The 16,013-nt window shown below is 47.2% G+C and overlaps 1 protein-coding gene across 3 annotated transcripts in view; it reads right to left on the reverse strand.

The window, feature by feature from the left end:
- Positions 1-1,771: 1,771 nt before the first annotated feature.
- Positions 1,772-16,013, reverse strand: part of LUZP1 (leucine zipper protein 1) — a 44,041-nt gene continuing 29,799 nt past the window's right edge. For 2 of the 3 annotated variants that reach the window (XM_075774230.1, XM_075774229.1), the window contains exons 2-4: positions 12,658-15,931; positions 4,881-5,045; positions 1,778-3,277 (exon numbers count right to left, since the gene is read on the reverse strand). In XM_075774230.1, the coding sequence (XP_075630345.1) occupies positions 3,239-3,277; positions 4,881-5,045; positions 12,658-15,813 (3,360 nt within the window). In that variant the 5' untranslated portion in view covers positions 15,814-15,931 and the 3' untranslated portion in view covers positions 1,778-3,238. Of the gene's footprint in view, positions 3,278-4,880; positions 5,046-12,657; positions 15,932-16,013 lie in introns of all 3 variants that reach the window. The other variant, XM_075774228.1, reaches the window with a different exon arrangement.

Below are 16,013 nucleotides of genomic sequence, written 5' to 3' on the forward strand. Positions count from 1 at the left end.
AAGCCCTCTGGTTGCCTGTGGCTATGGAAAAGCCTGGTCCTGGCTGACAGAAGGGGAAAACCAACAGCTGTTGCTGCTGGTGGTTTTTCCCTTGCACTTCAGGCATGGGGTTGTTATTGGGGTGAGCTGTGGGGGTTGAAAAGCTGATGGGTAAGCCAGAGTTTTGTGGGCAGGCACAGGGAAGCCTGCGTTAACCCAGCACGTCGTGTCATAGGGATGCAGAGCTTTCCTGGTCAGGATTGAAACCAATTCCCTTGGAAGGAGCTTTGGAAGCACCATGCTAAACTGGATCCATGCCAAGAACATGAGGCGGAGAGGGCTGGTGGATGCCTACGGGCACCCAAGTGTCCTGTGGGATGTGGACCACTGTCCTGCAGCAGGATGGGACTCATCACTGGGAGAAAAGCCATAGAGTCACTGCTCAAAGCGATCCTTGTCCTCTTCAGTGTGTATGTGCTGTTCAGCTGTTTGTAAAACTAAGCTGTAAGTCCTGGGCAGCAGTGACACGGGGCAGGGAGGAGGTTCTTCTAAATACGCTGCTTCTCTGTGAGACTGAACTGCAATGCCAAGCAGGTTGTCAGCAGCAGTTCTTCCACGATGACTGTGGCTATGTATTATACAGCTGGAGACCTGCTTAGCAGCAGCTTTGGGAATGTAAATGGAGGTAATTATTGTGACGTCTGAAGAGGCAGGTACGTGCTAAGACACTTCCAAGATGCAAACTCCCAGGTTCAGCAAGCAGCTACTGCAGGAGGCATTTGGGCTGCTCACTGCAGAGCAGCTGCACTGGCTTGGGGGGGGGGGGGGGGTTTGCAGCAGCATCTCTTATGCAACAGATGGAAGAGGATCTGAAGCAGCATATTTAGCTTTGAAAGGAATGATTTTCTTTAACATGAAAAATAAGGGACAAAGAGTCAGACTGTAGCATTCTGAGGCTGGAAAGCAAGCTTGCACAATGAGGAAGCTGATTCCGTTCAAGCAATTGATCTCAGTAATGTCTTCTTGTGCATGGTGGTGACGATGATCCTGCCATACAGTTAACCTCTGAGCAAAGCAGGGTGCTGAGGGTGGATATTGCAATTTCACAGACTTGTTAAAATAAAATCCATTGTGGTTTCAGATTGCATAATATGCACTAATTTTCACTAATACCTGATAAACATGGAGCAGGGTGAGGCATTTCAGAAATCTGAATTTAACTTCAGAGTTTCAGTTTCTTTTACTTTTAATTTGGATTTTTGAGTTTAAAATTTTTTCCCATTATACTTGACGATATATTTATCCCATTCTCTACTAGCACTGCTATGTCATGAGATGGTAAGAGATAGCAGTTGATATAATTTATTTTAATATAATTTAATCTTAAGATTATGAGAGCTGCCACTTAGTACTAGTTTAAAAGCATTACCTTTTTGTCTTGTTATGCAACTTGACACTTACTTATATATGTAATGAAATACAAAAGAATAAAATGAAGGGTTAAAAATATAAATTTGGGAAACCATCTAAAAATTGCAAAAGGAAACACTTTTTTCCAAAAATAATTTTTCCCCTTCCTCTAAACAACCTTTATTTAAAAAAAGACTCAAGACTTTCCTTTTCATAGAAATGTTTTCATAGATATTTTCCACCCAGCTTTTTTTTTTTTTTTTTGATTCATTTGCCTCTCAGAATTGAGGCATAAAATTCCAAAGGACAGGGAGGAGATACGGCATATAGATGTGCATGTATGGATAGTCTCTCTCTCTCTCTCTCTCACACACACACACACGCACACACATGCTGCTGTGGTAGCTGCTCATCTGGTAGGTGCGATGTGGGAATGAGTGTGGGGTGCAACTCAGACATGGGAGTTGCTGAGTTGCAGCTGTTCCTGCAGCACCTCCAAAACAGGTAAAGGACCTTTTCCCTGCTGCAGCATTGTCCTTACTCCTCTGCAGAGAGGGGCGTCTGTTTCCAACAGGCAGAAGAAAGCACTGGGCGAGGTCAGTGGTGTTCACGTACAGGACAGGAAAACTGTGTGCCAGCCCTGCAGTTGGGTGGTGGGATTTAAAGGAAGGCCTGGCAGAGCTTCAGCTGCGTGAGCCAGGTGCAATCACCTTGCTCAGTGCAGATGCTGCTCCAACACCTGAGCACCTCTTGGAGCTGTGGGGGCAGTGCGTCCCCTGACAGTGATGCCATCTGCACTGGGTGGCCTGTGGGCACTGACAGGGTAACGTATCTCTGTATCTCTGACCATACTTGGGTCCCAGACATGGTGGATGGGGTGGTCCTGAAGAGGGGGCACAGACTTAGGCTGCCTAGGTAGCCATACTGGAGCTCAGCTTAGGGTTGAACCCTGCTGCATCCACCCTGTTTTTGGGAGGAACAAGGACATTCTACTTGTCTGCGAGGAAAACCACTTGTTTCTTTTTTTCCCTTAGAGCTCAACTGCTGAGAATGAGCAGCAGAGTTGTTGCCTTCAGAGCATGATGGACATTAAGCGTCAGGTAAAAAAGCACCCGAGTCCAAGTCAGGAGGAAGGTTCATTGCTGTGTGAACTGCTGTTGCTTTGGCTCAGAACATGACTACTTGGTGCAAGATCTCAGCTGGTGATGAGCAGGTCATGCAAAGCTTGTTGCAGAGGCTGACAACAATAGCGAAGACATTGCTTCTTAACATTTTCTGCTCTCCTGTCCTCGTAATGTGTAAAGCAACCAGTGGAGAACGGTTTCCTCCTGCCTAGACACAGAGAATGCTGGGAACACAGGTATTGAGGTGACCACAACCCAAGCCAATATTAGGAGAAAGGAAACTCTCCCTAGGAACTGAAAGCTTTCAGTTGTGGAGCCGTGTAGGACAGCTAGTCACAGGGATACTTCTGGAATCTTGTCTAAATGCAAGTGAATAACATGAAGTTCTCTCTTGTCCAGGGAGTACCATCATTCAGAGTGGCTATGCAGTCAAGGTTTCCATATGGAGACAGACCTACCATCCTGTGGAGAAGATTAAGGTTGCAGGTACAGAGATGAGAAGTGGGAGTCCCCTGAGCAAAGTCTCTGCAGCTGCCTCTTCGGCAATGAAGAAAATTAATTCACTGGTAAAGCTCCTGTACCTTGCAAATCGCATTAGAAAACTGGCTTCAGGCTAGCTGAAGCCTCTGGAGAGGTTACAAACAGGTGTAACGCCCATGAGCTTGGTAGTATCCTGCCTCTTGCTCCACTGTGCAGTGTGTTTATTGAGTGGAAAGGAATACAACTCATCTCCGAGATGTTGTCCGGCAGGCACGGGAAGCACCCTGTAAGAGATGACCCCGCAGCATCACAGACTGGCCAGGACCTGCAGCTGCCTCTGGCAGCCTTCCTGCTCTGGGGAAGAGTATTGTGATTGCCCTTTAGGCAGCCATCCCAAAGCCCATCAGGATCCTAGCCTGATGGTGGGGCAGGGGAGGGCAGTGGCAGTATCAGTTTGGAAGATGCAGGGTCTGTCAGTGTTTACAGTGGATTAAGACCAAAGCAGAACGACCCAGCCTTGCCCCAAATAGGCAGGACCTGTTACCTTTTTTTATGCTGTAGCATACCCAGAACCCACTTCCACACCCAGCATATAGATCTGGCAAGTGAGATGCATAACACTTGACAGCACGGAGGAGATGGAGCTGATCTAATGTGCTAATCTCCGTGTGCAATGTATTCAGGCTCCTGTTACAGCTGGTGGAGGTCTGGGCAATACAGCAGATCCAAATGATGGCGTGTATGTTATGGGAACCTGACTTTACCCAAGTTTTTATTTGCTCTTGACCCACTCTGTGCAGACAAAAGCAGCACAGTCTCAGGTACAGGAGCCTGCATCTGGCCAGATAAATGTCACTGTGGGTGACACCTCTCAGTGACCACACAGAGCATTGCTGTGGAGTCCCCTTCCTCAGCTATGAACAGGGACATTGTCAGTTCACTACTCTCTACTCCAAACATTACCTATCTCTAAATGCCAGTCTGCAAAGCTCTGCTGGGACTATATGTCCCTCTGGGCTCTTAATTTTGTGCAACTTCACCAAGAGGTATGATTATGTAGGGCTCTCAGCTGCCTCGCTGCAGTCCTGCTGCTCTCCCATCAAGACTCAGCAACTCCTGTGCACAGCCAGTAAGATACACTGACAACAGGTTTGAGGTCTTAAGATATTTCCTGCTGTGGGTGATCCATAAAGGGAAAGATGCACGTTGCTCTGGGCAGCTGCACAGGCAAAGAGGGAATGTCAGGAGAAAAAAAAAAAGTCTTCTGTACAGACATAAGCATGGCTGTGCACCTAGGAATTAAAAGTTGCCTGGACTCCTACCTCCTCTGAAGGGGGCCCCCTGTGAAAAGGCTGGAATACATGTTTTTTATACTTCAGGCAGTAAGTCATGGGCCATGTGGGCCATTTTTCACTTCTTTGTGTGTCCAGAAAGACATGTTTTAGGAGGCAGAGTATCAGGTGTGTAGCAGCAAACAGGCACCCTAGTAGTACAGCAGCCAGCTGAAGCAGGAAAGTCAGGGGCTCTGTTTTTGTCTCTCCAATGTTTTTTCCATCCCTGATTGTCCAATGTGTGCCAGGGGATGGCTAGATGCAATCCCTTTATTCCCTGGAGAATGTTTTTAGCCATAAAGCTAGCTGAAACAAGTTTAGAACAAAAAATAAGGTAGTACTTTTTTCACTGGTATAGACAATCAGTAGAATAATTTACCAAGGCAATACAGTAGACACTCCACCTCGGGGCAGTGCTAATTTAAGACTGGATTTCTCCTAAAAAGTTTACATTCATTTGGACAAGTTCTCTGAGTTATGTTACTGGGATGTCAGTTCAGATATTGGCTTCTTGCCTTGCAACTCTCTTTTCTGGATGGTCCTTGAACTCACATACCTGCTCCTCTGCTTGGAGACCCAGCGGTGTGTGGGGGTTGGACTCGGGGTCCTGCAGCTCCATCTTAGTGGCTGGCCTTTTTCCTGGTGTGTCAATCTGTGAGAGGTACTCAGAAGAGCCATATTGTTTTCTTCTAGAACTGGGCACAAAATCTTTGCTTTCATCCTGTGCAAAGGAAAATAAAGAGAGTTGGGACTTGGGGACTACGAAGGGGTCTGGGTTTTTGATCCTGGGTTTGCAGTGCAAGGTGCTAGCTTGAGTCCATTTTGCAAGGGCCACCAGGCCAGCCCTGGCATGTCCTCACTTATGTGCTATTTCACAAAGATTTTTTTTTTTTTTTTTAAACCATCCAGTAATTTAACCCAAGTTATGGGTGCAGAGTCTTCTGTTCAACTGAGTGACCTGTGCACAAATCTGTGCTCAGCCTGCATGACTCGCTGGGCCCAGAGTGCTTGTATCTAGGAGGACTACTGGCAGCAGAAAAATCCCACTGTGTAGTGACGACTGAAGCAGTTTCATAAAAATATTAACCTGAGTTTTAATTACCACAGATGGGGGTGCTCACAACCGTTTTCTTGGCAATGAGGATGTGACATGGCAGTGTTCTACACTGTTCTTCTGCTATAGGCATCTAAATGGCACTTTTAAACTAATGTCTTGAATGTCTGCAGAGACATTTATGGAATCATACCCTGGGATTCAGACACCTACGGTCTGCCTTAGGGCTGGTTGGGGGACCTGTGTCTTACTGAGGCTTCACCCTGCTGTGAGTTGCGAGGGTGAGGAGTCCATGTCACCCTCCAGCTCCCTCGGAAGATGGCAGTGCTTTTGCAGTTGCTGTCGCTGGCTGGAGAACCTCCTTATCTGCAAGTTCCAGTACACTGTAAAGCACCATCATGCCAACATCAGAAACAAACCAAATCATTACAATGTCGAACTTACAATTACAATAACGTAATCAGCTACTGGGCAAAGTGCAATGGCTGCACTGCACTACTGAAGGTTTTATCAGCTCTGCTTAGTTTGGGGTTGGCATCATGTTTGCTGAAACACGCAGTGCACAGCCCTGTGAAGGGGCTGCGGGCACTGGTGGAACAAATTTGGTCCCTGCCTTGTGGCAAAAGGGACAGCAGGGAAGGGAGAGGCAGGTGTCCCCATGCGTGGCAGAAAAGCATCTCTGAGATGGACACTAGGCTTTGATGGGCTTTCAGAAAGAAGCTATGACATCTGGTGGGTCTGGATGGGCAAACATCTGCCCTGAGCTGGCCCTGCTGTGGATGACATCCAGCAAACACTGGACCTGACCTCTCCCTTGTGATCCAAGCCCTACAACAGAAGTGAGATGTGAGCGGCAGATGCAGAACCTCAGTGAACAGGCACAATGCAGGGACAGGTCGCGCAGGGACCTCCAACCAACCATTGTCCAGAGATAACCACGGCGGGCCCGGCTGCTCATAAAAGTGAGGTGATAATTTTAATTTAATGAATGGCAGTCATCTTGATGGACCTGGACAGCTTAGCAAGGGATGGGCACCTCTGTATTTCTGATACAGCAGTTGTCTTCAGAGGTGAGGCCACTGCGTGATCATATAGGTGCTCCATCCCCTTGGGCATCTGACAGTGTCAGTCCCATCTCTGCTGTCAGGCAGCATGAATTTATGACTATCAAGCCAGATACACTGCTCTCAAAAAAGTTTCAGACTGGCCACCCCCCCATGTGGCAGCGGCGCAAACCAGTACCTCCTGGTACCATACCAGAGCCAGGTTGGTGCGGAGCTCAGCATGCTCCATGGCACCATAGGAGGTGATGGCTGCCCAGAGGACAATCAGCTGGTCACTGACAAGTGCCTGGGAAGCTGCTCTGAACAGACTGAGACTCCCAGGATTTGTGCAAAACAGAACAGAACCCTTGGACAAAGTTATTGAGGTCCGAGGAAAGATGAAAACACAGTGATGTGGCATGGCTGGCTGATTAACTAGAAGCTTAGGTGGAGTCAGCAAGGGTGAAATGGTGATGGATGCACTTTCTATTAGTCCCTAAGCAGAGGAGAGAAGGGGTGAGAGGCAGCACATCCCTGGATACTGTCAGGGAGACTTTTCCACAAGACCCACCCACCATAAGAAGGTACACATAACTTCACTCAAAGAAAAGCCTGCCTTTAAGTTCTTACCTAATTTATGCAGCACACAGCCCAGCTCCAGTCATATTAATGTCACAGCCACGAGAAAAACAACTTAAGTGCATTCATCTTGCATTGCTGCCTGCTCATCTGCTCGCTGCCTGCAAGTGCCTTTGGATTAATTCAGGCATTGCAAATTTTCAGCAAACATCACATCAGAGACATATCGACTTCATTATCTGAAACATGAAGCCCAACAGAATGACTGCTCGAGGTCTTGCATCTCCTCAGGAGCCCGAGAAAGGCTGGCTGCAAGCACTAGAGGGAGCTGGTCCTCAGGCTGCAGCATCTATCCATCAGCACCTACTGCTTTCTGGGTCTCCCAAAGCAGCACTCCAAAGAGCTGCTGCTTCTGTAGCACAAGTATTGCTAAGAGCTGCAGATACCTCCTGTAGCTTCATTAGGGACATTTGCTTACATCAGCGGTACAAGAATGGAAGGCTGAAATTATACCTTGTGCCTTGGCATCTCCTTGCAAGAATTATTTCCAGGTGCTCAGTTTGGGTCTGTTCTGAGGGACAGGCTGAGGCAGGGGCTGAGCCTCCAGCTTGCTTTAGCCTCCTGCTGTGCTGCAGCAAATGGTCGGACATTGTGAGTATTTATTTCATGGAGGAGAAGAAGATGTATTTTGGCAAAACCAACACAGACTTCCAAATAGGATTCTTAAAGCAATCTCGGAGTTTGGATAGTGGAGCTGGGAAGAGTGACAGCGATGCCTTCACAGACAAGCTGAATGTGCAAAGTTAGCACAGATCAGTGCCAAGCCTTCTGCCACAGAAACAGCTACATCTTTAACTGAAACACAAATCCTACTAGAAACAGACTGCTTGTCATACAACACATATTATACACCTGAAGATACCCTTCAAAGGCAAATACTTTGTGGTGTTTTTTTTTTTTTCCCAAGGGCATATGCAATAATTTGAGCTGCCCAAATACATAAAATCTGGTATATCTGTGTAGCTGCAGTCTTCCAGGGTAACTTCATGCTCCTCATTTACAAGCTAAAGATATACTTAATTTATGAACAAGAATTCAGATTTGTGACTATGTGGCATCAGGGTGATTTTATTTTAAAGAAGTGTCATGCAGAGAGATACCTAACTCAATACTCAACAGCCCTGCGTGAACTAACCACACAGTTGCTTTCCTGACTGCTTGTCATTGCAGACACTAGCAAGGCTGGAAGCCAGCTAATTCATCAGGGATAGCCAGGATAATGACGCAGAGGTCAGGACGCTCTGTCAGGTACACTTCAGCTGCTGTGGCAGGTGCACCCCATAGCTAGCAAGTTTGATCTGACAGTGAGCTTGAGAGCACCTGCAGAACATACTGCAAAGCTACACTCAGCCCTGAGGGCGCTGCTAGGGGGAAGATGGGAAAGAAATATGTGAGTATTCACTCTTTAGGGCTCCATGACTGACCACACATGAGCCCAGCTGCAAGTGGAGACCTCTTCAGCTGTGAAACTCGAGGTTGTGGGTGCTGTGAATTCAAACTCCTGGGATAAAGGCAGGCCCAGTGATGGAACTCCCATTTCCTAAGCACATAAACTGAAGAACTTGGGGGGGGTGGGGTCCAAAGTGGCAATGCTCATGCCATCTCATCCAACTGGGGAATAAGCTAAGCCAACCAGAGCAGCGACAAATGTTCCTTAGCTGCCTCCCAAGATGAGAACCAGAAGACCAGCCACCTCAAAGGTTTGTGTGGCTACAGTGGACCCTCTTGCACCCCTCCAGGGAAACCTGCATGCTCAATTACCTCTCTGAAATGCCTGTACACCAATGCACGCAGCATGGGGAATAAACAAGAAGAACTAGAGATCTGTGTGCGGTCACAGGGCCATGTTCTCATTGCAATTACATGGTGGGATAGCTCGCACGACTGGAATGCTGTCATGGATGGCTATGTACTTTTTAGGAAAGACAGGCCAGCAAGGCAAGGTGGTGGAGTTGCTCTTTATGTGAAAGCGCAACTGGAATGTAGTGGGCTCCACATAGGGATGGATGAAGACCGAGTTGAGAACTTATGGGTAAGAATTAAGGGGTAGGCTAATATGGGTGACACTTGTGGGTGTTTACTATAGGCCACCTGATGAGGAAGAGGAAGTCAGTGAGGCCTTCTACAGACAGCTGGAAGTAGCCTCACGATTACAGGCCCTGGTTGTCATGGGGGATTTCAGCTACTCTGATACTTGCTGGAAAGGCAACACCGCCAGGCACGCGCAGTCCAGGAGATTTCTGCACGGCATTGATGATAACTTTTTGACACAGGTGGTGGAGGAGCCCATGAGGAGAGGGGTGCTGCTGGACCTTGTACTAACAAACAAAGAAGGACTGGTGGAGGATGTGAAGGTTGGGGGCAGCCCTGGCTGCAGTGACCATGAGATGATGGAGTTCAGGATCCTGCCTGGAAGGAGCAGGGCAATAAGTAGGATTACAACCCTGGCCTTCAGGAGAGCTAACTTTGGCCTCTTCAAAGACCTTCTTGGAAGAATCCCATGGGTTAGGGCTCTAGAAGGTAAGGGGGGGTCCAAGAGAGCTGGTCAATATTCAAGCACCACTTCCTCCTAGCTCAAGATCAGTGCGTCCCGAAGAGTAGGAAATCAAGCAAAGGAGGCAGGAGACCTGCATGGATGAGCAAGGAGCTCCTGGAAAAACTCAAGAGGGAAGAAGGAAGTTTACAGAATGTGGAAAAAAGGACTGGCCACTTGGGAGATGTTATTGCTAAGCCACTCTCCACCATCTCTGAAAGGTCATGGAGAACAGGAGAGGTGCCTGAGGACCAGAGGAAAGCCAATGTCACTCCGGCCTTCAAAAAGGGCAAGAAGGAGGACCCAGGAAACTACAGGCCAGTCAGCCTCAGCTCCATCCCTGGAAAGGTGATAGAACAGCTCGTTCTGGGGGTCATCAATAAGCATGTGGCGGAAAAGGAGGTTATCGGGAGTGGTCAACATGGGTTCACCAAGGGGAAATCATGCCTGACCAATTTGATAGCCTTCTATGGTGGCATGACCAGCTGGGTGGATGAAGGGAGAGCACTGCATGTTGTCTACCTTGACTTCAGCAAGGCTTGTGACACTGTCACATAACAGCCTCGTTAGCAAGCTTAGGAAGTGTGGGTCAGATGAGTGGACAGTGAGGTGGCTTGAGAACTGGCTGAATGGCAGAGCTCACAGGGTTGTGGTAAGCGGCACAGAGTCTAGTTGGAGGCCTGCAGCTAGTGGTGTGCCCCGGGGGTCGGTACTGGGTCCAGCCTTATTCATCAATGACCTGGATGAAGGGACAGAGCGTACCCTCAGCAAGTTAGCCGATGATACAAAACTGGGAGGAGCGGCCGACACACCAGAAGGCTGCGCTGTCATTCAGAGAGACCTGGACAGGCTGGAGAGCTGGGCGGAGAGGAACCAAATGAAATTCAACAAAGGCAAGTGTAGGGTCCTGCACCCAGGGAGGAATAACCCCAGCACCAGTACAGGTTAGGGGTTGACCTGCTGGGAAGCAGCGCTGCGGAGAAAGACCTGGGAGTCCTGGTGGACAACAAGCTCTCCATGATCAGTAGTGTGCCCTCATGGCCAAGGTGGCCAATGGTGTCCTGGGGTACATTAAGAGGAGTGTGGCCAGCAGGTCAAGGGAGGTTCTCTTCCCCCTCTACTCTGCCCTGGTGAGGCCACATCTGGAGTACTGTGTCCAGTTCTGGGCTCCCCAGTTCAAGACAGACAGGGAACTACTGGAGAGAGTCCAGTGGAGGGCTGCGAGGATGATGAGGGGACTGGAGCATCTCTCAAATGAGGAAAGACTGAGAGAGCTGGGGCTGGTTAGTCTGGAGAAGACTGAGAAGGGATCTGATCAACGCTTATCAATACCTAAAGGGTGGATGTCCAGAGGATGGGGCCAGACTCTTTTCAGCAGTGCCCAGTGACAGGACAAGGGACAACAGGCACAAACTGGAACACAGGAAGTTCCATCTCAACATGAGGAAAAACTTCTTCCCTCTGAGGGTGACCGAGCACTGGGACAGGCTGCCCAGAGAATTTCATGGAGTCTCCTTCTCCGGAGAGATTTAAAACCCGCCTGGACGCCATCCTGTAAAACCTGCTCTAGGTGATCTTGCTTTAGCAGGGAGGGTTGGAGTAGATGATCTTCAGCGGTCCCTTCTAACCCCTACGATTCTGTGATTCTGTGAAATAATTATATAAAAAGACAACCTCAGTAATGCCAGGTCTGCCTGGATTCATGATACAGAAGTACAGATTGTCTGTGATCCATGAGTGACCCTGGCCAGGGAGATGATCTTGGCTTGGAATCTCCCACCCTACAGGTGGGACAGAACACACACTTGTCCCCATGATTTCCATCACCTGTTTCAAGCACAGTGTCTGGGTGATGCCATTCCTAGGCATCCCCTTCAATACAAGGAATTTAGGTTTCTTGCTGGTGCTGATGAATGGCAGACATCATGCCTTAGGTCCCTGATGTATTCTTAATGTCCAAACATAGCTGGAAGGCCACCCTGCACTTTGTAACACCAAGCAATAGACTCTCTGCAAAGCAAAGCAAAGCAATAGTGCAAATTCTTCTGTGCTTCTCATTACCAGAGAAGTGGAAGAGAAGTTTTGCAAACTTCTTTTCACATCTTCACCACCTCATCTTTGTCAATGCCAGAGTCATTTCATTATGAATCGGTCCCCTCTGCCACCAGGCCTGTCGCATTACTCAGCTGGGCTCCTCCTGGAGACTGGCAATGGTAGCAGCTGCTTAAAGCAGCTCTAAGAGCAGCTCTAAGTAAAGGAGCTGCAGCAGGAACCGGCAAGTGGTTTAACGGACTGGAGGGGCACTTGGTGCCAGTGAACTCACTTGAAATATGCTGGAGCCTGCAGCTTCGGTGGCAAATATAGCTCACCAGACCAACTGTCTGCATGTGTTAGCCCTGCTTTGAGGGACTCCCATTCACTGGTACCAGCCAAAGGAACAGGAAAAAAGCACAGCCATCCCCATGGCCCTTGCTTCTTTTCAGGTGGCATATTGACACAGAGCAAGGAGGGAGCAGCCCAGTGTAACCAGCCACCACTCATCTGTTTAGGAGATGCCTGGGAGGCATTTCCAGACCAGAGTCCAGCTCTGGGCTCTGGTTTCACATGGGGAAACAATGCAGCTCTTACCAAAAGGGGCTGTATCTCTACAGCTGCCGTTAAAGCTACAGCTCTACATGAGGCACAACCCTATCAAAATCTGCTCATTTCCATTATTTTTTTGTCAACTACTCCAAGTTGACAGCACCATGCAAAGCCACTCTGAAAAGCATACCATGTCCTACATAAGCTGTGACTATGTCTTCTCTGATCTTGGCAAGACCAAATGCTGCTATATAGTTATTCGTATGGCATTACAAGACCCAAGCAGATGGATCTAATTTCAAGAAGTCTAAATTGGGTACTTCACATACGAGATGCTCCACTGAAGATACTAGGAGCTGGGAGAGGGCAGCTCTTCAGGAAATAAGCTGTAAGAATTTCAAATCAGACACCCTACAACTAACAGGCAACTTGGAAAACCTCATCAACTGAAAGACAAGAGTGTTTAACACAGGATACTTACAGGTAGCATGGTCCGGTGCCAAGCAGAAGCCACTGTAGGATCACTTGCATAGCTCCTGCGTGTTAGCAGTTCCGATGCACTTAAGTTACTTTTGGTCCTTCGGGACCCAAGTTCAGGGGCACTCCAGGAATTAGCTGTGGCACTGGTCCTTGCTGAGGTCTGCTCCAAGGAGTTTGTTCTTGCACTGTTCCCTTCCATTTCTGAGAGGTCCACTGAGGACCTACACGTGTTTGTAGTACTGGAAGCTGCACTTTTCTCCACTTTGGTTTGAGAGTCCTCCAGGGAATCTAAGCCTTGTCTTGTTCTCCAGGAACTTCTCACAGTGACATGTTTTGTTTCAGATGACGCTGCATCTGAAGAGCCATGGCTCTTCCAGCTGATTGTCTCCAAAGGTGGCTCACTGTTCCTCTCCATGAGTTCAGAAGTCTTTATCATAATACTGCTTCTGGAGACCACTGTTTCTGTTCTACTTCTCGGCACTGCCTCTCCAGTTCTGTCTGTCTCAGATAATTTCAGAGCAGTTTTATTAATGGATATCTCAAAGGATGTGGGGAGATTGTTTGTTATTGCTGAAGGCTCATTTGGAGCAACTCTGATGTTGCTGGTGGTAACATGCCTTTCCTTTGCTGCTGTATCTGCACTGGTCTTTGGAACTGTTGGCTCAGAAGGGAAGATTGTGATACTGCTTGTCATCTTATTTGGTACCATTTTAAAAACAGACTTCTGTTTTTCTGACTCTCCCTCAGAAACAGTCCCTCCCATGACTGCCTTCATATCCTTTTCAACAATTGCAGGTTTAATGACAGCTTTAGATCTCAGAGCTTCTCTCGGGCTGAACGACCTTCTGGATTTAAATCCTCCAGTGCTGGCATCTGATGATTTTATAGACTTGGTGGAGTCTTCATCATTTACAGTGTTTTTGTCATTTTCAAAAAGTGATGCTCTAAAAACTCCCCTGGAATTGGAGAACTGCTTGGAACTGACTTTCTTTCTTGTCTCAAAATCTGAGTGAGTGGTTGTTTTCTTGCTTCTTCCCAATTCTTCATCTGAATTAAGTTTTTCCTGGTTACTCTGGATGGTTTTAGAGTCCGTCTTTAAGCCAGCATTTACATGATCCACTGCTGAAGTTGAAGACTGCTCCGTGTCTTCTTTATCAAGATCTGTTAGAATCTGCAGAATGTCTTCCTGACTCCTGGAGTGATGGGGATGCTTTGTTAGTGTTGAAGGCTTCACACTTTCAAGTGCCATGTTTGTGAATTCTTTTTCCTGGGAAAAAATTGCTCTTTTACCCCTCCCCTCCAAGGGCTGTCTCTGTGATGCAGCAAAAGTGTTTGCCGCTTCTGCTTTAGAGCCAGCGGAGTCCAATGCTGACGCATGGGAGGGGAGGTGGTACCTGTATGCCGAAGATGTGCCGTTGGAAGAGGCGAGATTACCTCTGGTGAGCAATGTGTCACCCGAGCAGTCACTGACTTCTGCCTGACTTTTCAGCTTCTCGGCCAAAGAAGCCACTGATTCTCCTTTGCTTGACTTTTCATCCCGTGCATCAGCACTGGTTTGGCAGATGCCACGGAGCATCTGAGATGGCTTTTCAGCCTTGGATCTCAGGCCTGTGTCACCAACAGGTTTGGAAGGTGCTTTCCAAGATTTTTGCTCCTGTGCAGCAGGAGGATATCGGCTGAGGACAGATGGCTGCTCTTTTGATCTCTTTCCCTCATTCTGCATGACGCAGCCTTCCTTCTGACCAGAAGAAAAAGTGGAAACTAAAGATTTCTCTTCCAGTCTTTTTGAATCTGCCACAGCAGTGTCTGAAAGGGCAGATGCACTAGATGCTTTTCCTGCTTTTCTGTTCATTAAGCTTGGACTGGGCACATGCTTACCACTGTGGGTGTAGCTGTCGTTACTGACAGAGAAATCTCTGTTCCTTGCTCTTTCCCGGCGCTGCTGTGGTGAGAGCTCCCTTGGCTTGTGCTTGGCAGCTGTCAAATCAGCTGTGACACCTCTATATTTAGGTCTGTCATGTTTTCCCCTGCTAGAAAAGCTTGTATCTTCATTTTCAACCTCTCCATTCTCCAGATCTTTCTGTTTCTTTATTTGCATTTTTACTTCTTCTAGCTGACCCATTAAGAGTTTGTTTTTATTCTGTTCACTCAAGTAACTGTCTTGCAGGTCATTGTTTTTGGCTCTCATTTTTTTAAGTTCTTCTTCTAAAGTTTCAAAACGTTTGATCTGAGTTTTAAGTTTCTCAATTTCTTGGGTGAGATCTTTCACTTTGTTGTCTTCCTGGTTTTTATTCTTTTGGTTTTCTGATTTACTCCTGGTTTCATTTTCTACATGTTTCAGGTAATCCACACTTCCCTTCCTCCTGGTCTCCTTAAGGGGCAACACAGAAGTCAAGTCATCCTCAATTCTCAAATCATTTCTGTCCAGGAGATTATTTGATGACCTTTCTAGCAAGTTGGATGCATTTCTAGTTTGATCTGCCCTATTTAGTTTGTTGTTTTGTTCTAGTTTCTGTGTTAGCTCCTGGATTATTTTTTCATTCTGCTTTTCTCTTTCATTAAAATGTTTTCTTTCAGTGATAAAACTCAGTGTTAAGGATTTCAGCTTTTCTAACTCACCCATTAAGCTCTGCTCAGATTTATCCAGCCTGTCCTCAGATGATTCCAGTTCTTTGACTTTCACTCTAAGTATTTCTAATTCTGTAGATATCTTTTTGGTCAAGTTCTTTTCTTCATTGAGGCTAAGACACAGCTGTGTACAGTCATTCTTGCTCCTGCCGAAGGCCTCCTCCAGCTTCTCCAGCTCTGCCATTCTCCTCTGAAGGTGTTCGATTTCTGACTTCAGCTCTCGGGTGAGGCTCTCTTCCTCTTCAAGTTTTTCTTTCATTAACCGGCAAAGCTCTTCAGCTTTCCTAATTTCTTCATCCTTGCCTTCAATTTTCAGCACTCTTTTCCGCAGAGCTTCAACATCAGCCAGCATGCTGGAGTTGCTGCCTTCTGCCTGGATGACTTTGTCCTGGAGGTCAAGCAGCTCATCCTCTGCTTTCTGCAGATTTTTGGTTGCTTCCTCCAGTTCATCAAGACGGCGACTAAGACTCTGCAATTTGAATCGTAGATGCCGATTTGAGGTTTCCTTGTAACCTGTAAATTCTGCCATGTTTATTTTTTATTCCTTTTAGGTGAAAGCTTTGCTTAGTCTGGGTGAATGGTGTGGTTTTTAACACCTTGTGTATTCCTGGTACGTTATTGTTTCTTTGAATAGAGGCAATCTCACCCTAAAAGAAAAAAATGCTTAAAATCAATATGAGAGCTCAGAATATAAATATTCTCACTGTATAAATTAGGCTATAAATGTTC

The sequence above is a fragment of the Balearica regulorum genome, chromosome 22, assembly GCF_011004875.1.
Source record: "Balearica regulorum gibbericeps isolate bBalReg1 chromosome 22, bBalReg1.pri, whole genome shotgun sequence".
Taxonomy (NCBI): Eukaryota; Metazoa; Chordata; class Aves; order Gruiformes; family Gruidae; genus Balearica; species Balearica regulorum.